This window comes from Oryza sativa, chromosome 3 (genome assembly GCF_034140825.1).
Source record: "Oryza sativa Japonica Group chromosome 3, ASM3414082v1".
Classification (NCBI taxonomy): domain Eukaryota; kingdom Viridiplantae; phylum Streptophyta; class Magnoliopsida; order Poales; family Poaceae; genus Oryza; species Oryza sativa.
In genome coordinates, this window is record NC_089037.1 from 23,913,758 (window position 1) to 23,933,298 (window position 19,541).

General features: G+C 41.7%; 2 protein-coding genes across 3 annotated transcripts; one reads left to right on the forward strand and one right to left on the reverse strand.

Moving 5' to 3' along the window:
• The first annotated feature begins 251 nt into the window (after positions 1-251).
• LOC4333434 (serpin-ZXB-like) lies at positions 252-14,147 on the forward strand. Its single transcript, NM_001418365.1, has 3 exons — positions 252-900; positions 12,134-12,400; positions 13,319-14,147. Exons 1-3 carry the CDS (start codon positions 457-459, stop codon positions 13,823-13,825), a joined length of 1,218 nt encoding a protein of 405 aa, NP_001405294.1. The 5' UTR covers positions 252-456; the 3' UTR covers positions 13,826-14,147.
• Positions 14,148-14,582: 435 nt separating this feature from the next.
• LOC4333435 (serine/threonine-protein kinase SAPK10-like) lies at positions 14,583-17,267 on the reverse strand. 2 transcript variants are annotated; one of them, NM_001402188.1, is made up of 7 exons: positions 16,560-17,267; positions 16,405-16,458; positions 16,162-16,250; positions 15,854-15,946; positions 15,580-15,684; positions 15,392-15,490; positions 14,583-15,298 (listed from the first exon to the last, which is right to left on the reverse strand). In NM_001402188.1, exons 1-7 carry the CDS (start codon positions 17,179-17,181, stop codon positions 15,008-15,010), a joined length of 1,353 nt encoding a protein of 450 aa, NP_001389117.1. In that variant the 5' UTR covers positions 17,182-17,267; the 3' UTR covers positions 14,583-15,007. The 2 variants fall into 2 exon arrangements, with proteins under 2 accessions (NP_001389117.1, NP_001389116.1); NM_001402187.1 differs by having other exon boundaries at positions 16,162-16,254; positions 16,560-16,993.
• Between the last annotated feature and the right edge of the window lie 2,274 nt (positions 17,268-19,541).

Sequence of the window (19,541 nt, forward strand, 5' to 3'; positions counted from 1 at the left end):
TTAACCACGTGAAGTTTCATGCAATATATTTTTCTATAAAAATCTTACAATAAAACCAATGTATACGTGATGCACATTTGCACTAAACAAATTCCAGAGATAGTGGGTATAGAACCTACCTTTACATCTTACTCAACTCTTTAAAAAAAGAAAGATGCCATCAGATTAGGACGTAGCGTCTGCTTAGTATAGCTCCAACTCGACCATAAATTAGCTCCTAAAAATTAGGTTTAGAGTTGAGTTATGAAGATGTCTAAACCAAGCTCTACTTCTCGAATTTATTTTATGAGAGAACTATTTTCAGCTCTGATTTCATTTTAGATGGAGCTAAAACTATTTGGCTGAGTTTCAGCTGCCAAACAAGCCCATACTCCCCGCCCACAACCACAAGGTTGTCATTACCTCTATCATCGGTGTAATTTTGGTCCAAGAAGGCGCCACTGCACACCGGCGACCATGGACGCCACTGCCACCGACCTCCGCGTCTCCATAGCTCACCAAACCCGCTTCGCGTTCCGCCTCGCCGCCGCGCTCTCCTCCCCGCGGGCGCACCCGGCGGCAGGCGGCGCCGCCGGCGCCGGCGGGAGCAACGTGGCCTTCTCCCCGCTCTCCCTCCACGTCGCGCTCAGCCTCGTCGCGGCCGGCGCGGGCGGCGCCACGCGCGATCAGCTCGTCTCCCTCCTCGGTGTCCCAGGACGAGGGACGGCTGAGGGGCTGCACGCGTTCGCCGAGCAGGTGGTGCAGCTCGTGCTCGCCGACTCGTCTCCCGCCGGCGGCCCTCGCGTCGCCTTCGCCGACGGCGTCTTCATCGACTCGTCGCTGTCGCTCATGAAAAGCTTCAAGGACGTTGCCGTGGGCAAGTACAAGGCTGAGACCCACTCGGTCGACTTCCAAACTAAGGTGATCAGGATGATCGATTCCCCCCTACTTCCTGTTTCTACTACTCCCTCCATCCCTAAATATTTGACGCTGTTGATTTTTTTAATCATGTTTGACCGTTCGTCTTATTTAAAAAATTTAAACAATTATTAATTCTTTTCCTACCATTTAATTTATTGTTAAATATACTTTTATGTATACATATAGTTTTACATATTTCACAAAAGTTTTTGAATAAGACGAACGGTCAAATATATTTTAAAAAATCAATGGCGTCAAACATTTATGGAAGGAGGGATTACTAGCAAAGTGCCCGGTGGAATCTATGTTAATGCTAAATTTTAATGATACGTTAATCAACGAACGATCTCCAAATATAATTATATGGTTCCAAAATACCACTAAACTTATGAAATTAAGGTACTCAGGGATAAGCAAAAGGAGATTGAGAGCAGGGTGCCAGTCATCAGATGAATCGGATCGTGTGACTGTTGTGTATGTTTTGTCAAAATAAATGTAAGTAGTACCTAAACACACAACACAATAGCATGCAATACTTATGTCTGCACAAACACGAAAATTGTTCAGAAACAGCCTCTTTCAGTATACAGAACATGGCCATACATATCAATAATTTAATAATTCTTGCGTCAAAAAAATAATTCAATAATTCAAGTTCCACATGTTCTTTTCATACCCTGGACCAAGATGAACGGGTGTATAATTTGTTTTTCCCTGATCAAAGCTTCCACAAGGGCTGACTTCAACCCTTATCACAAAAACCAACTTGACTGGAACACAACAGCTAACCGGCCTCGATCTCCTCCTGTCTATATTTGAAAATAATGAGACCAGGCTACAAGATCGATGACCTTCTTCCTTTGGATGAAATTCAGAAATCCTTCGGCCGGCTGAAGATGTTCTGCATTTGCCTTTGTTGCCTCTCCGCAGGCTCATTCCCCAGTCTGGTCATCTTTCCGAGTTTTTGACAATGTGAGGCCCATCTCAATAGCCATGGGTTCACCTTCTTGACCTCGATCCAGGCCCCAATCAATATTCTGTTCGAAATCAACACATCCACCAGCAGTAGGTTTGCTCTTGCTAGAAATTGTTAGACTGGCCAGGTTGCAGACATGGCTAACTTCAATTCATTTTGCATCTGGCAAATTTGCCCAAACCTAGTGAAAAATCTACTGGCATCATCTCAGTTCTTTGGCTTCCCAACTGCTGAAATCAACTCAATAAGAAAAGCTGAATGTTATTTAACCACAGTATTAGGCCCGCCACATGGTTATGTCGTTTAATTAGCATAGGTGACCTCACTGAATAACTGAAGTTGGCAAACGTGAAGTTGGCAGAGATGATGATATTTGCCCAAGTACATCACACATGATGCGAACTCACTCGTGAGGGTGGCCCGATCTTCACGGCAGTAGGTATGAAGCAAAGGGCAATGACATAAACCGTGCACCTCAAGGGTAACTAGCTACGAGCAGCAAGAGAATAACTAGCTTTATACCTGTTAAGGTTGGATGCGTCCAAGTGATGAGGGTGAGAATGATCCGAAACCTCCTGTACTCCGACCCATCAAACCGAGCAATCATAGATCCACAATCCGAAACTAATCCACACGAGAGGCCAAAGAGCCAAAAGCATGAACTAGGGGGTACCAAAGGAGCCTTCTCACAAATCCAAAAGAACTCACAAGAACAAGAGATTTAATCTGGTCCAACAAAAAGTACCTTGAAGTACCGGTACTTTACGGTATCAAATGTTTCCGATCGTTAGATCTAACAATGCCCATTCTGTCTAGCTAGATCCAATTATCGGAAACGATTTAGTACCATGAGGTACCGACACTTCAAGATATTTTTGCTGGACCAGAGAAAATCTCCAAGAACAAAGGGGGTAAAACACTTGTATAGTCTGTAGCAATCTCTCATACATGAGGTTTTCAGTTGAACAAAAGTTCTCTAATGGATGGAGTAGATGAAACTAGACTTGTCCCTCTTTCCAACAGTGTATGCCAAGCAACCCATCTCTTGATTGGCTAGGTCACACATGCCTTGGAAGTTGACATTTTGTAGTGTAAACTATCTTCTTGTTGGTGTAAACAGGCACTGGTAGTGTATGGGCTGATTCCTGCTCAGCGTAACCCTTGTCGTTCTCAACGTAACCCATCCATCTTAGCATTGTGATGATGTCTTTGGGTGTAAACCTTAACGATACAAAGGTAAAGCATTTAGGTAGTATAAAATTTACACTATTATTTGGGTTAAGTTGAGCAAAGAGTGAGTTCATCTCTTGTTGCATTTTTCTAGCATGGCTACACGTAATTGGACTATGATATGTTGGATCATTCTTGCTGAGATGTAATCCATCAACATGGTTTCACTACTACATAACCTATTTTTCCATGCGGTCAAATTGATTTTTCCGTGCGGAGGTTTTCCCCATCTGGAACCAGGCGTCTGGAAAAATAAATATTTTCGGGTGACCCAACCGTACAGTATAATTGATTATCCCGTGCGGTTAAATTATACCGCCCACACGAAACCAAAACAACCCCAAAAAAAAAGCGAAAATCACCACCACACGCCGGACCGCACGCACCCGGCCACCACCGAGCCCGCCACTATCATCGCCGTCGAGCCCGCCCGCCGCCGCCACAGCCACGCCGGCCGCCACCGCCGCCAGATCCCGGCGGGGGACGGCCATGACCGCCGGATCCGGCCGACTCGCCGCCACCCCGCTCGCCGCCGCTGCCTTGACGGCGCACGCGACGACGATGATGTGCACGACGAGGACGACGACCAGGAGTCACCCCCGCCCGCTCGCTACTCGCCGCGTTGTGGACGATGAGGGAGCCGAGTGACAACGTGCACGATGAGGACGAAGACTAGGAGTCACCGCCGCCCGCTCACCGCCGCTGCCTTGACACCTCCGCCTTGCCGCGCGCGTGGAATGGGCCGCCGCTGACGTGTTGATGGAGGAGGGGAGGAGGAGGAGGTATGGTAGAGAATAGAGATAAGGTAGAGAGGGAGAGGTGAGGAGTGGTTGAGGGAGAATAAAAGGGAAAAAAGGAAGAGAGAGGATGTCAAAAATTTGAAGTGGGTGGGAGGGAAAGAAGGGAGATATTTTTCTGTGCAATCCACTTAAAAAGCCCGCACGTGAAAATCGATTTTTCCGTGCGGTCCTCTTAAGTCGACCGCGCGGGATAACGAGGATTATCCCGTGCGGTCGGTTTAAGACGCCCGCATGGGAAAATGCATTTTCCCATGCGGGCGACAACCCTGCGCCGGTCCCCCTATTTTCCCGTGCGGTTCCACTTACAAACCGCATGTTAACAAAAGGGAGCGGTGTGTCCAGAAAAATATATCATGTAGTAGTGTTTACATCATCTTCATTTTCTTCATGTGAGGGCAGCCACAATATGGCCATAAGAAGAGGCCATAAGGTTTTATAGTGACCATATACATTGTGAAACAAAGCCATAAGGCATTAAATGCAAAAGAAAGCTTTAAGCTTATGGCTTGACCACAAGCAATAAAATAATAGGGTAAAATGAATGTGAGGATGAAAAATTTGTATGGCTGATAAAAGAAGTACTAGAATAGTACATTGTGGGACCCATATTAAAGTTTACTCTTGCTTTAAACATTGTGGTAATAACCATAAGAATAGTGGGACCCACCTTAATGCTACTTATGATCATAAACATTGGAGATGTCCTGATGTATGACATAAACCATCACCTTGTTTATGTCATGTGTAGCTGTAATGTCCTCGTCAACACAGCGTGGGGCACCGACGGCGTCCACAGCTAGGAACTTGTATAGGGGGTACGACCAACACAGGGCGCAGATGCAGCGATGTTGACCTCGATCTCTACTAGCTCTGCCTCCTTCACCCCAGACTCGATCGGTGCACGCATGACTTCCGCCGGCGAGTTTTGCTACGTGATGGAAGGCAGTGGTGGCTCAGGGGGGGCTGGTTAGCAGGGACAGCCTGGGGCATTGTCGCCGCTGGATTGAGGCGATGTCATGGTGGTAGAGGTGAGACCGTACAAGTTGGGGATGGAGCGGTAGTGCTGAGAAGGTAGGGCTTGGACGGCGGCAGAGGTAGAAGATAGGGTGTTATACGGGTGAGCTGCCACTGATGGTGAGGTCATCGTCGCAGGACGGAGAAGCAGCTTTGCGAGAGAAAGAGAAGTGATTCGCAACAGACGGTGGCTTGGCGATTCGTGGAGGCGGTGTGGCAATTCGCGGAGGCAACACGACGGTGGCCAAGGGCGGAGAAAGTGAGGCACGTGAGAGAGAGACGGAGGCCCGGGGAGAGAGAGACATGACTGGAGAGAGATTAGGATCGACCGGACTTGACCTAACTCTACCGATATTGTGGGTTCCACTTATCAGTGGAATACTCGAAATAGAACGGACACCACCAATATTAATGTTTTAAGTATCATAGATAATCAATCTAGGAGTAAGGTTGTGTTCTAATATGCTACTCCTTCTGTCCCAACGAATAAGGCACACATGTATTTTAATATTTAACTCTCTAAATATTTAACCAATACTTTTTTAAAAATTAAATCTTATTTGATGAAAATAATATTATTACATTAACATTTGAATTTATATTTGATGAAAATAATATTATTAGACTAACATTTGAATTTACTATCAACATTATAGTAATATATTATAGTGTATGAGAAATTTAAAATCAAATATTAGTTTTGAAGATCGTGCCAAGTTTAATTACGCTTTATTGAGTGGGACGGATGGAGTACTATGGATAGCCACTTCCTCTATATTTACCATTAGCACTGGAACTATTAAACGGTGTGTCTTTATAAAAAAATATTTTTTTAATATAAAGTTTATTTAAGTAAATAAATATATTTTTTTATTTTACAATAGTTAACATTTACTTAATGAGCGATGCTACGGTGCTCTCTACTGGTCGTATTATACTACCAGTATTATTATGGATAAATTAATTATCTACTAATACCATGATTAAGAGTAGCTGTTATTTATGTTTTTTTCTATCTAAATCTATCTATAATCATCCAGCGCATGGCTCATATTCCATAAAAAATCCAATAAAACAAGATAAAGAGAAAAATATTTACTCACTGTTAAATGACGATTATACCGTTTCACACCTTTTTATTGGACAATAATGTCCCTCCATGTTTCTACTACCGCTAACTAGGATGGTAATATAAATATATCTGAACTATTCTATCAAATGAAATTAATGGTTTAGATTGCTTTCTGCTAGTAGTAGAGATACTGTAGTGAGGTTCTTAATTAATTATGCATTAATGACTAATCTCTTTTTTTGTAAAAATGAGACATTTTTTGTGCGGAAGTGTCATTAACGGTCTCGCGGTAATGCGGTAGCTAGCGAGATCGCGCAGCACTAACACGGTCCCGCAACTAGAAAACACGGCAGCGCGTCAGTCCTAGGGATGAAGACGGATCGAATACGGTCGGAAACTAGCTCTATCATATTCGTTTTCATATTTTATTTCTCGGAATTAAAATCGGAATCGTAAACCCGAATAAAAAAAGGAATCGAATATTATCGAATACTAATACGGAGCGAATACGAATCGAAACGAATACGGTAACGAATAATTATCAAAATATGAAGACCCCTCAAAGTAAGATTCTTAAATCGAGAAAGAGATGCAGCAATTAGCTTTCAAAAACAAAACTTCAACAATTTCAAAATTTATCTGTATTTATAAGGGCAAGGGGAGATAGAAAATGTTGTGTTTATTTTACATACAAATTTATGTTATTATGAAATAAATAAATTAATGTGTATCACTGAATTTTTCGCAGGCACATTAATTTTTTAAAAAAATTGATTGAATATTTTAAATTTGGGTTGAACATTTCAATTGGAGTTGAGAATTTCGAAAATAAATTAAACATTCTAGAATTTGAGTTGAATTTTTTAAATCTAAGTTGAGAATTTTGAATTCGAACTGAAACTTTTCAATTTTTGAATTAAAATTTTTTAAAATTTTCAGAATTGAATTGAAATTTTTTGAAAATTTAAGTGGTTATTTTTCAGAATTGATTTTTTTTCATTTGTTTGTATGTTAATCGATTTTTCCATACGAGCCTCTTAAGAGATCCGCATGGAAAAATAAGCTCATATGAACTCCAAATTGGATGATTCTTTTTTCTAAATGTTTCTAAAATCATGCTCTATCATATTATTGTGTTCTTACTGCTATTATTTTGGCCATTTTTTCTTGTGACTTTGTTTTATCAATTAAAAATTTGAATTTCAAAACTTCAAATAATATTTTGAAGCTGTAATTAATTTCAACTGAAAATGTCATGAACACAAAAGTTGTAGAGCTCATCAAGACATACAATTTTTATTTTTTTCATTTTTTTATCCGACAAAGTGATAGTAACATTGCTCACAAAGTTTACATCTCTCTTTTATGGAGTAGTATATAAAACCAGATAAGTAAGATGTAAAATTTATGAACAATGTTACTATCACTTTGTCGGATGAAAAAATGACCAAAATAAAAGTTATAGATCTTGATAAGTTATACAACTTTGTTGTTGATGACTTTTTTAGTTGAAATCATTTAGTATTTGAAAATGTTGTTTGAAGTAAGGGGAGGTCAAATAGACTTTGGGCGGTCAAAAAAACTTTAGGGAGAGTGAGTTAAGCAGGTGGGTCCCACTAGTGGGTCCTACGGCTTTTTTTTCTTCTCTCTCTTTCTTGGTTTCTCCTTCTCTCTCTTTCTTGGTTTCTCCTTCTCTCTCTTTCTTGGTTTCCCACGGTCAAAGATCCTTTCTCCCGATTCTTCTCCTTCCCTTCCTTTTCCTCTGCTTTGCAGGTCGCAGCTTCGCTCTTCCCTCGTGCTCCCTTGCGAGAGAGAGAGAGAGGTGCCGGCGGTGGGCTGGCGCAGATCAAGGCGCCGAGGAGGAGATCGGGGCGCCGGCGGCTCGGGCCGGGCAGCGTGGCCGGAGGCGCCACGGGAGGGTGGAGGCATGCGGTGGTGGGGAGCGGGGGAGGAGGTGGCGGTGCCGGGAGCAAGGGGCGACGCCCGGAGGGGGAGCTCAACCTAGAGCGGCGGGCGGCGACGGCGTCGGTGGGCGGCGGATCCGGCGGCGCCGCCCTCGGGGGGGGGGGGGCGGCGCGGATCCGCCGCCCAAGGGAGGGGTTCGGTGCTCGGCCCCGCGACGGCCGGCGGCGGGCGGCAGCAGCGGCGCGGCGAAGCTGGCACGGCCGGCTAGGGTTTCGGGGTTTTTTTATTTTTTTATTTTTGCTGAAAAATATTCTTTTTGCCCGCATGTAAAATACCGGATATCCGATGAAAAATTTCGGATGGTTTCCGACCGTTTTCCGATTCCATATCATCGGATATCACCCTTTACTAAATTCGTTTTCGTATCCGAGAAAAAAAAATTCGAATTCGTTTCCAAATCCACTATATTTTGGATAGTTCTGACCGAATTTTTCCGAATCAAAAAAATTGGTACTATCCAAAAAAAAAAAATTTCCGACGGAAACTATCCGAACCGAACCACCAGTCTTATCCAGTCGGTCCCGTGGGCAGGCCATGCGGTACGTACTGTGAGCCAGCCGCGCGTGCGACCAACCAGCAGCTGCATATATGCAGTGACAAATGCACGCATGCCTTCATGTTGTCATGCATGTTGCCGGTCTCGCATGGCCATCCCACGGGACTGCGAGGTGCCGCTCGACCGGCTAGCGGGACTGACGCGGTACCACGCACCTACGCCGCAGGGTTGAGGCAGCTGTCGGTCCGGTGTTTTCACCCCCGCGGGAACGTGTATATTTCACTATTCTTGTAAAACTATATATATAATTAAAAAAAGGTTAGAAATAATGGAAATTTTCAAAAAAAAATTCTTATCATTCATTTGGCTACTATATTTATGCATAATAATCGTAGGAAAACAAAACAACATAGCTCTGAGTACATAAAACACATTTACCGCACTTATATAAGCTTCGGTTATCGGTATTGTGACTATTTGTGTGTATATGTAACTGATTAGTGGAGATTCCACTTAATTCTGGAAATTGTGCAGTGTGAAAATGCCAAATAAGAAAAAGTAGATAGTAGGGATGTGGATTTAGAGCCTACTAATGCGAATATATTAAAAACATATATAACAATATAATAGGGATATTTTTCATAAACTAGCATGGTGGCCCGCGCAGATTGCGTGGCTAGCATCATTATGTTTTCTCTCATATAATAGCATATATGTTTTCTCATTATATTATTCAAATATGTTAAAATGACAACATAATTTTAAATTTTTCAATAACTTTACAAAACTACTAATGTATAATATTCATATTATATTTTATATACGAGTTAGTTATTAATTATTTTTAGTATCAAATTTTAGTTATTTGTAAATTATATATATCCTATATGGATTCTAGACTCGTCTTTCAATATTTCTTTTTTTTTTAATTCCGAATTTTCTGTAAATTGTATTTCTATATAGACTCGATGCTCTTCTTCCTATATTATTTATTTTTATTTCTGAATTTTCATATTATATTTTATATACGTGTTAGTTATTAATTATTTTAAATATCAAATTTAAGTTATTTGTCAATTATATATATTCCTATATGGATTCTAGACTCGTCTTTTAATATTTTTTTTAATTCCAAATTTCCTGTAAATTGTATTTCTATATAGACTCTATGCTTTTCTTCTAATATTATTTATTTTTATTTCTGAATTTTTATTATTTATAATTGTATTTCTATGTGGACTCTAAACTCATCTTTCAATATTCTTTAATTTTTAATTTCAAATTTCAGTTACTTTTAAATTGTATTCCTATATTTGTATTCCTATATTGACCTTAAACTCTTCTTCCCGTGTTTTCTTAATTTCGAATTTTAGTTATTTGTAAATTATATTTTTTATACGGACTCTAAACTCTACTTTTAATTTTATTATGTTTATTCCAAATTTTAGTTAGTTTTAAATTCCTATATGGACTCTATACTCTACTTCTAATATTTCTTATTTTTTAATTTCGAATTTCTTTTTTTTAATTATATTTCTATATGGACTCTATACTCTACTTATAATATTCCTTATTTTTAATTCCAAATTTCTATTATTTTCTAATTATATTTTTATATGGATTCTATACTCTACTTCTAATATTCCTTATTTTTAATTTCAAATTTCAGTTATTTCCTAATTGTATTTCTATACGGACTCTATACTCTACTTCTAATATTCCTTATTTTTAATTTCGAATTTCAGTTATTTCCTAATTGTATTTCTATATGGACTCCAGTCTCCTCTTCTAATATTCCTTATTTTTTAATTCCGAATTTCAGCTATTTCTAAATTGTATTTCTATATGGACTCTGCTTCCTAATTGTATTTCTATACGAACTCTATACTCTACTTCTAATATTCCTTATTTTTAATTCCAAATTTCAGTTATTTCCTAATTGTATTTCTATATGGACTCTAGTCTCCTCTTCTAATATTCCTTATTTTTTAATTTCGAATTTCAGCTATTTCTAAATTATATTTCTATATGGACTCTGCTTTTTCTTTTTCTCCGATTAATGTGAGAATTTCTAGGCCATGAGAGCGAACGTGGAGGCTCCTTTTTCTAGTCCTTTAATAATATAATAATAGATTTAGGGCTTCTTGAAACACCTTGTCTTAAAACATGGGGTTTCCAAAAACAAATCACAGTAATTATGGTTTTGTATTTCGTGTTACTGATACCCCAAAATCTAGGGTTTTGTAAAATTGAATCTAATATATCCTCTTCCAATGGAGATAGAAAACTTTGCAAACGATGATTGTACCCTGGGGCCACCTTGCAAAGTTTAAATTAGAACCATTTTGGCTGACTTTCAACCTTTTACAAAATTTAAAAGTTGTCCAAAATTATGAAAATAAAAATATTTTACAGATGTTGTTAAATTCAGACTATATTTATTTCTTTTTTAAAAAATATATATGTTCTTATTTTTTTTATTTGTAACAAATATTGAATTCCGTAAAATATGATTAAATTCAGCTAAAATATGTTCAGATTTTAATTTGGAAGGTGGTCCAAAGGTAAAATTGTCTTTTGCAAAGTCCTATCTCCCTTTTGAAATAGGATATATCAAAATAATGGCTAGAATGCCTTTTGGCAAAGAACCACTAGACTAAAGTGTCCTATAGCAGCCACTAAACTAGAGTGTCCTAGAACAAATATCATAAATTGAGTGTCGTAGAGAATTTTGCACTTCTATTATTTGATATCTTGAATTGAGCTGGAAAATGTTGAAACAATGGTCATAGTGTTTAGCATATTGCCACGAAACCAAAGTTTCCAATGGTCAAGACATGTATTTAGAATGTCGCACAGCAATTGCCACGAAAATACAATGTCCTATGGAAATTCTTGCGCAGATTTTACTATTCTGGGTTTTCGTTGCTTCCTTTTTAGCATACAGTTTAGGTAGAAGTTACTACATCTCTCCTTTAATATTTATGTTAGGAAACGATAGGCAAATAAACGATAAAGAACAATAGATCAATCACAGAAGACACGAGATTTAACATGAAAAACCCTCCAAAAGTAGGAGAGAAAAAAACACGGGCGCCAGCCGGTAAAATATCGTGAGGTTACAACACCGAACGGCGGCTTATAAGATATATATATGAAGGTATCTTCACTACACTATATCAGGATAACGATCCGTACCGCGGCTTCAGCCTCTGCTTCGCTCCGGCCTAGCCTCCGGCATCTACGGGCCTCTACTTCGCTTCAATAGAAGCTGACCTTTATTATGTGCAAATGAATTTGGATCACAACTCAACAATTTGAAGTTGGTTAGTTGGAAATTGAATTGACAAACGTCATATTTAAAAGAATAGAGGGAATACTTTCTATTGTGGGAATTATTTATTTGTAAGAAGATGAGCACATTACTAATTTGACTTATGGAATGATTATTGATACTTCTGTACAATGATGCCACGACTTGTAGAGTGTTACTGACTCATGATCATTTATATCGGTATGCTCATTTGAAGTGCCAATCTTTCACGAGTTCCATCAGTACATGCGAATTCCTTCCCATTGACTGATAAACCTTCCATAGAATTATTTCGTGAACCTCTCATCTCTCACATTCTAAAGCTTGACATTGATCCTAAATGATGGAATATTTTCTTTTTATTCAGGCCGCTGAAGTTGCTAGTCAGGTGAACTCATGGGTAGACAGAGTCACATCAGGCCTCATCAAAGAAATACTCCCTCCAGGATCTGTTGACCATACTACCAGGCTGGTTCTGGGTAATGCCCTTTATTTCAAAGGAGCATGGACTGAGAAGTTTGATGCATCTAAAACCAAAGATGGCGAATTTCGTCTTCTTGATGGCAAGTCGGTTCTAGCACCATTCATGTCCACTTCAAAGAAGCAATATCTTTCGTCTTACGACAGCTTAAAGGTACTGAAGCTTAACCTGTATAGGTCTACCCGTATAATTTTTGAGAATTTTTACGGTACAATCTACTGGTAGTATATACTACCAATATAAATGATCCAACGGTGTAGATTGATCTGCATAGCTATTTAATTAGATTGCAGTAAAAAATAAAAAAGCGCATATTCATCTTTCTATTTTATTAGGTGGGGCTAATTATGTAAATTACACGTACCGATTAATTAAACCCTATATTTCTACTATGGCATGCTAATCTATTTCTGCATTCCGGCGGGGCACTGACCTCGGATCGCCGGATCCTCTAGGTCCACTGCTCTCTATACCATTGTCATCTTTAGATCAATATATACATTCTTCGGATTAAAATAGCAGAGATTATTTACAAAGAACATAACTCTTCTCTTTGAGTAGAGCAAGAACGCGCGATAGGGTAAAGAGTAAATAAGAGTATATCTGTACACACATTCAATTTCACGCACAGATCAGATGTATTTTCAGCCAGAACAACAGCGCATTGTCTTTAATTCCAACTCTAGCTCGTTGGAGGGTGTTGCGCCGCCGAAGCCATGCCGGATTGAATGTGTCTCGCGGGATGCGGGGCAGACTGCGGTGGAAGGCAGCGACTGGCCGCCTGGGCAGGAAGAAGGACGCCCGGGAATCCTGCTGCCGACGAGGACGAATCACGCCGCCGTCTCTCCTGACTCACGCACACTGATATCAATAGATAGAGAATTAGGGATTGAACTGATGAATGAATAACTAAAATACCCTTACAATCATTTAGGAAATTCTCATTATACCCTTATAAATACTGCAAGTATATACTACCAGTATAGTGTACTGTAAAAGTCCTCTAATTTTTTTCTGCTATATTCAATGAAATTGGTATATTCTAAGTGTCGGTTTGTTAAAAAAAAAAAGGTACTGAAGCTCCCATACCAGAAAGGCAGGGACCTGAGGCAGTTCTCCATGTACATACTTCTTCCGGAAGCACAGGATGGCCTCTGGAGCTTGGCTGCGAAGCTGAACTCTGAACCAGAGTTCCTGGAGAAGCGTATCCCGACGCGGCAAGTTACTGTCGGCAAGTTCAAGCTCCCCAAGTTCAAGATATCGTTTGGATTTGAAGCGTCTGATTTGCTCAAAATTTTGGGGCTCCAACTGCCATTCAGTTCGAAGGCTGATCTTACTGGGATGGTGGGTTCTCCAGAGAGACATAACCTGTTCGTTTCATCCCTTTTCCACAAGTCGTTCGTCCAGGTGGATGAGGAAGGCACCGAGGCTGCTGCTGCATCTGCAGCAGTGGTCAGTTTTAGGTCAGCTCCAGTAACCGTGGACTTCGTTGCGGATCATCCGTTCCTGTTCTTGATCAGGGAGGACATGACAGGTGTGGTGCTGTTCATCGGCCATGTGGTGAATCCACTTCTGTGATCAGGGAAGACAAGAATGGGTGTTGCAATATACTGTAGAGAAGCAGCATTTGATCATGGTGACTTCTCAATGAGTATGACAAATGTTCTGTGTGTGTTTGATTGTGCCTGCATGATGTATGTGAGGTTTGTGTAATGGCTGAGTTAATAAATGAGATGAGACTCGCTGGTCAAATTGTTCATTGTCAACTGGTCTAGTATCAGCAATGGCGATGGTGTAGCTTCAGCCAGCTGTGTTGTTTAGGTTTGCTTGACCAACTGCTGATGGCGATGTCTGCATGCCCCAAATGATGTACTGATGTTAACAGAGTAGTACCTTAATATGATGAATGCCTGAACATCAATAATTAAGAGGCTAACGCTAACGCATACCGAATAACCATATATACTATTAAAAAATTGAGAATATTTTTATCGGTATTTGGTTCAAATACGTCAGTCGGTTTTTAAGTTTTGTTTGGTTTTGAAAATACAGATCTGTATTTGAGTTGGGTTTTAAGTTCGCTTGCTTTTGGAAATACGGAAGGAGTCATATAAGATATCTTTTTTAAAAAAACTATGCTAACTTGAGTGGTTTCAAAAAAAAAATGTTAACTTAAGACGATCGGATTCCTAATTGCAGCTCATGATTTTCTAGAAAAATATATATCCAAGCGGATCCTCACAGTGAACTTCATCTTAACTAAACAGTATAACAATAATACGTTGAGACGCACGGACATTTTTTCTAGTCTAAACAAAAATGGGAGAAATTCACTGAAGTAACATAAATAAAATTAATGACGTGCAGTGCAGATGGTGCTTTGAAAATGGAAACAAGTTCGTGTACTGAGCTTACTGGGGGCATCTCTTATTCAGTCTTCACGCTGCTACTACTACTACTACTACCACTACATCGCTTTCCCTCAGTTAAGGGGAGCAAAGACAAGGTTCCAAACAGTTCTCAAAACGAGATCTAGGACACTCCAATACACAAATCAACGGCGACAAAACAGGAGACAACAGGGATCATCAGGCATAATAAACAGCATAGGCAACCGAACTTTTTTGTGATGTACTCTTGACACATGTATCCACTTCCCAGTTTCTTGGCCATCTTTGTCATCTGTGACTGTAATACAACAAACCAATTCGCGGGCAACTGACAAGCAATCTGCCTGTCTGCTTGCTAGAATTCACAGCATCACATAGCGTATACTATCTCCCCACTGCTTTCCACGTCAAGATCGGGGTCTGAATCAAGGTCCTCCATGTCATCATCGAGGTCAAGGCCATCATTCAAGAACTGGTTGATTCCACCAGACCCAGCTGCTGGTATGGTCGCCTCTGCCAGTATCTGCATGATCTCATCCATGCTCTGCATTGGCTGTTCGGGCTCCTCGTACTGGCTGCTCATCTTGCTATCATCCATAAGGTCAGCTGGGAGATTCTTCAAGAACCATGGATGATTTCTGATCTCGGGGATAGAGATTCTCTGTATGTCCAAACAATTGCGATTTATATCAAGAAGGAAATGATACAGAAAAGAGGCTAGTAACTAGTACAGTATAAAGGCAGAGGTACTCACAGTGGCTGGGTTGGCCACAAAAATCCTCGCAATAAGATCTCGGCACTCTGGAGATATGTGGACATAATCTGGAATAGAGTACTGCACACCCAATATTCTCTGCGAAAATGAAGATCATCGATCAGTTTTTGTAATCAAAATGGTTATGAAATTTTGAGACCGTGATGTTGGATGACCGCAATGGAAACCTGAATTGTCTTCCTGAAATTCTTAGGCTCATCTGGATCCTCAAAAGGATATGCACCAACCAGCATTACGTAGAGGGTTACTCCACACGACCACACATCAGCAATCTTTGTTGAGAAACAAATATTTAGTCAGCAATCGCACTGATGCCTCGCGAAGAAAGTACAATTGCTTAAGTGGAGAAAATGGTACATGTATGATGTATCAATATACCAGACTGAGACACCATGACACCATATTCAGGACGCAAGCATGTAAATTCAAATATATGAGTACCTTTCCATCATATTCCTTCTTCAGCAGAACCTCAGGAGCGATGTATGCCGGAGTTCCAACAGTAGATTTTGGTTGCGAATGAAGAACAGACGACTGACAAATGAAGAAAAAAAAGTCATGACATGATCAGAATAAAGTTAAAAAAGATTCCAGGCACAAATTCCCCGAAAGGCTAAACAAGACACATGCACAGCTCAGATTCCAATTTGGCATAACAAGCATGATAATGCTGTGGATCACAACCAGGAGATAGAACATAGCAATAACATAATCCATAAAGCAGAGTATTCCATGAGACATGACAATACCTTTGAATAGCCAAAGTCGCATATCTTGAGGCGAGGCGCCGTGCTGCCGTCGAGCAGGGTGTTCTCCAGCTTCAGGTCACGATGGCATACTTGCTTGACCAAAAAAAAAAAAAAAAAAAAAGGTAACCACAGAATTTTAACTACCACACATGGCATGATTTCTTGTCAAAATTTTAAGCTACAATTAATTGGTGGAGGCAAAGAAAAGAATAGAGAGAGGATGGTGGTGGGCATCATACATACCATGGAATGGCAATAGCTGACTCCTGAAATCAGTTGCTGGAAAAAGAACCGTGCCTGAAGGATAGAAAAGACAATTTTGGATGGTACAAAGAAATGGGCAAAATTTTGGTAGGGTTATATATATCCGGGAAGAGAGAAATGGCAAGGTTACCTACCTCGTCCTCGCTGAACCTGCCGGCGTTGCAGATGCGCTCGAAGAGCTCGCCGCCGGAGGCGTACTCCATGACGATGGCGAGGTGGGTGGGGGTGAGGATGACCTCCTTGAAGCGGATGATGTTGGGGTGGCGCAGCGAGCGGTGGTTGATGATCTCCCGCTGCACGTTCTCGTCGATCTTGTCGCCGCGCTCGATGTACTTGACGGCGACGAGCTGGCCGTCGGCGCGGCTGCGCATGAGGCGCGCGACGCCGAAGTTGCCGGAGCCGATGTCCCGCACCAGCTCGTACCGGTCGCCGTCGTGCATTATCGGCATGTCCATCCCCGGCCCCACCGTCAGCGCCGCCCGGTCCATCTCTTTTGCCTCCCTCCCTCCCCTCGCCGCCGGCGAAATCAATCACCCGCGCGCGCCCGGCACGGCAACCTCCCGTGAATGAAGCTCTCGCTCCTCCTCCTCCTCCCCTTTTAGGTGTAGCTCCACTACCACTTCGTCTCGTCTCCAGCAGCAAGAAGCTAGTAGGCGGATGGATTCGGTTTGGTTGGGGATTGGGCGGCGGAGCAACCCCTCCTCGTGATCTCCTCGCCCTTTCTCCCCACCTCGCTTGCCGCTTTTTCCCCCTCATTTATTATTATTTATCCTACATATAAAAATCAATTATAATTCATTAATTATTGTTATTATCTCATCCTCTCTGCGTCTCGCCGTTTATTTTTTTTTTATCTTCAATCCTCTCCTCTGCAGCAGCGAGGCGAAGAACTATCCAGTGGGGAAGATGACGAGGAGGCGGGGGTGACGTGGGGGGGTTGCCGCCTACGTAACGACACTGCCACATGGGTCCCACAGGTCGGTGGAAGTTGCCGCATGTGGGGCCCACGTTTCAGTGGGTAGATGGGACCTTGGGCTGCTCGTGGGCGCGGGAAAATATCGACGGAGGCGACCGGTCAAAAAAGCGCACGCGCGTGGGGTTCATTCAGGTCGGTAAGGATCGGACGGTGATAGACCGGTTTATTGGGCGAGTTGGACGGCGAGGATCGACTTGTCGGCTGTGCTGAGAATGTGATGGAGCCCCTATAAAGGGTCATTTTGGCAGGAGGCAATTAAGTAGGTCGGTTTCCTTTGCAGAGGGGTGTTTATAGATTATAATTAATATTATAATAATTCTTTCTACAATCTAAAAATTTAAATATCAAGGTAAGTATCATGTCTATTTGCAGCATGCATATAACTTCCGGTTAACTTGTGGGATTGGTAGGTCCTATGTTTGTACGAGATAAGAGCATCTGCTGGCATCCGAAATTTGGGCATAGGAGCGTAAAACTGGCCTCTAGCAAATACGCCATCGCTCCTCCAAAAGTAGCGCATGCGCCAAAACGAGAAGAGAAAAGGCAAATATAGCATGTCTCTCTCCCCACGCCATATCACAACGAATCAAGCTTCCGTCCCCATCCAGAGTTCCGCTCTCCTCCATCATCGTCGTCGCCTGAGGGTGGAGAGAGAGGGTGTAGCCGTGGAGTGAGGATAGAGAGGGAGAGCCATACCGAATCTGGTTGGAGAGCGCCACCGGCAGCAGCCGCCTACACCCAACGTTGTCGCATGCCTCCTCCGCCTACCCGCCGCCCGCTGCCGTGCATCCGGACCTGTAATAAAAGAGAATAAAAGAATTAGAGAAGAGTATAGAAGATTAGAGAAGAGCAGAGAGAAAAAAAAAAGAGAAAACGAGGAATAAAGTAGATTTATGTTACTATATTTTTTTCTGCTTTTATCTTTATTTTATTTAAGTTGCTATGATTTTTCTCGATAGGTGAACTCACCGACAGCCGTTGGAAAGCTAGCAATTGAACACATCAAATTGAAAAAAAAAATGCTCACTCAATGCAACTATATCAATTAAAAAACTACCAATTAAAATTATATCCATTATAATTTACTTATTTCAAAATATTATCACGATAAATAACATCATTAATAGTCATTCAAAATATAGCCCCTAAAAATAATATAAATATACAAATAATATAAATATAAGGTTAGTTGAAAAATATTACTAAAATATAAAAGAATATGATATGGATGACCTATTGGATTGAGAAGGGATACGAAGGAGCTATCTTTTTTATGGCCATCTATAAAGGTATATGAAATATCAATTTTGGATGAGCTCCTCGGATGCTCCAAGTGTATGATTCTCAAAACGCACAAACAGAAAAATAAATTGAAGTGTCCTGACACCTTAAAGTCTACAGATTTAATTTCTTTAGAATGCTATTCCTATGATCCAATTGACTATATAGGAAAACTTTTTATATGATTGAATTCCTCTTAAATGCCTTCAGAAGTCCTTTGTTGCAAAAGAGCCCTGATTGCTTGATTGCTGCTCATCATTCAATTCAATTGAATATCTCAAAATAGATATGCCCACAGGCCACACAACTCTTGCCTAAGGGCAATAGCAATGCGTCACCTAAAATGCTGGACCTGATCTGCCACATATGCTGAGGAACACTGAGAGGTACAAGCTTCACAATGCAGTACCTCAAGTGGGGTCCACAAAAATATAGTTTTCCTTTTTTTTTTCTCCACCTTTCCGCTCTCTCTCTCTCCCTTTCCTCGAGCCCAACGTTGCTCCTTCCCCTCTCTCACGCTCGAGCGGAGCCGGCACTGAGGCGTTCGAGCGGAGCGGCGGCCTCGACGGCGACGGGGCCGGGCGGAGCAGTGGCGAGTGGAGACGGCGCTGGGGTGGCCGGGCGGAGCGTCGGTGGATCTGGGGACGACGGCGGTGGCGGCAAGGAGGAGACGACGGCGGCAGTCTTGGCATGGAGGCCACTCGCTCGGCAGCAAGGAGGCGACGACGGCGGCGGTCTTGGCGGGGTGGCGGGCTTGGCGCTCGACGGCGGCGAACTTCTTGGCCTCCCCTCCTCTCGCATGGTGGGGACGAGTCTCGAAGAAGGCGTGGCAGCGACGAGTCTCGACGACGGCGTGGCA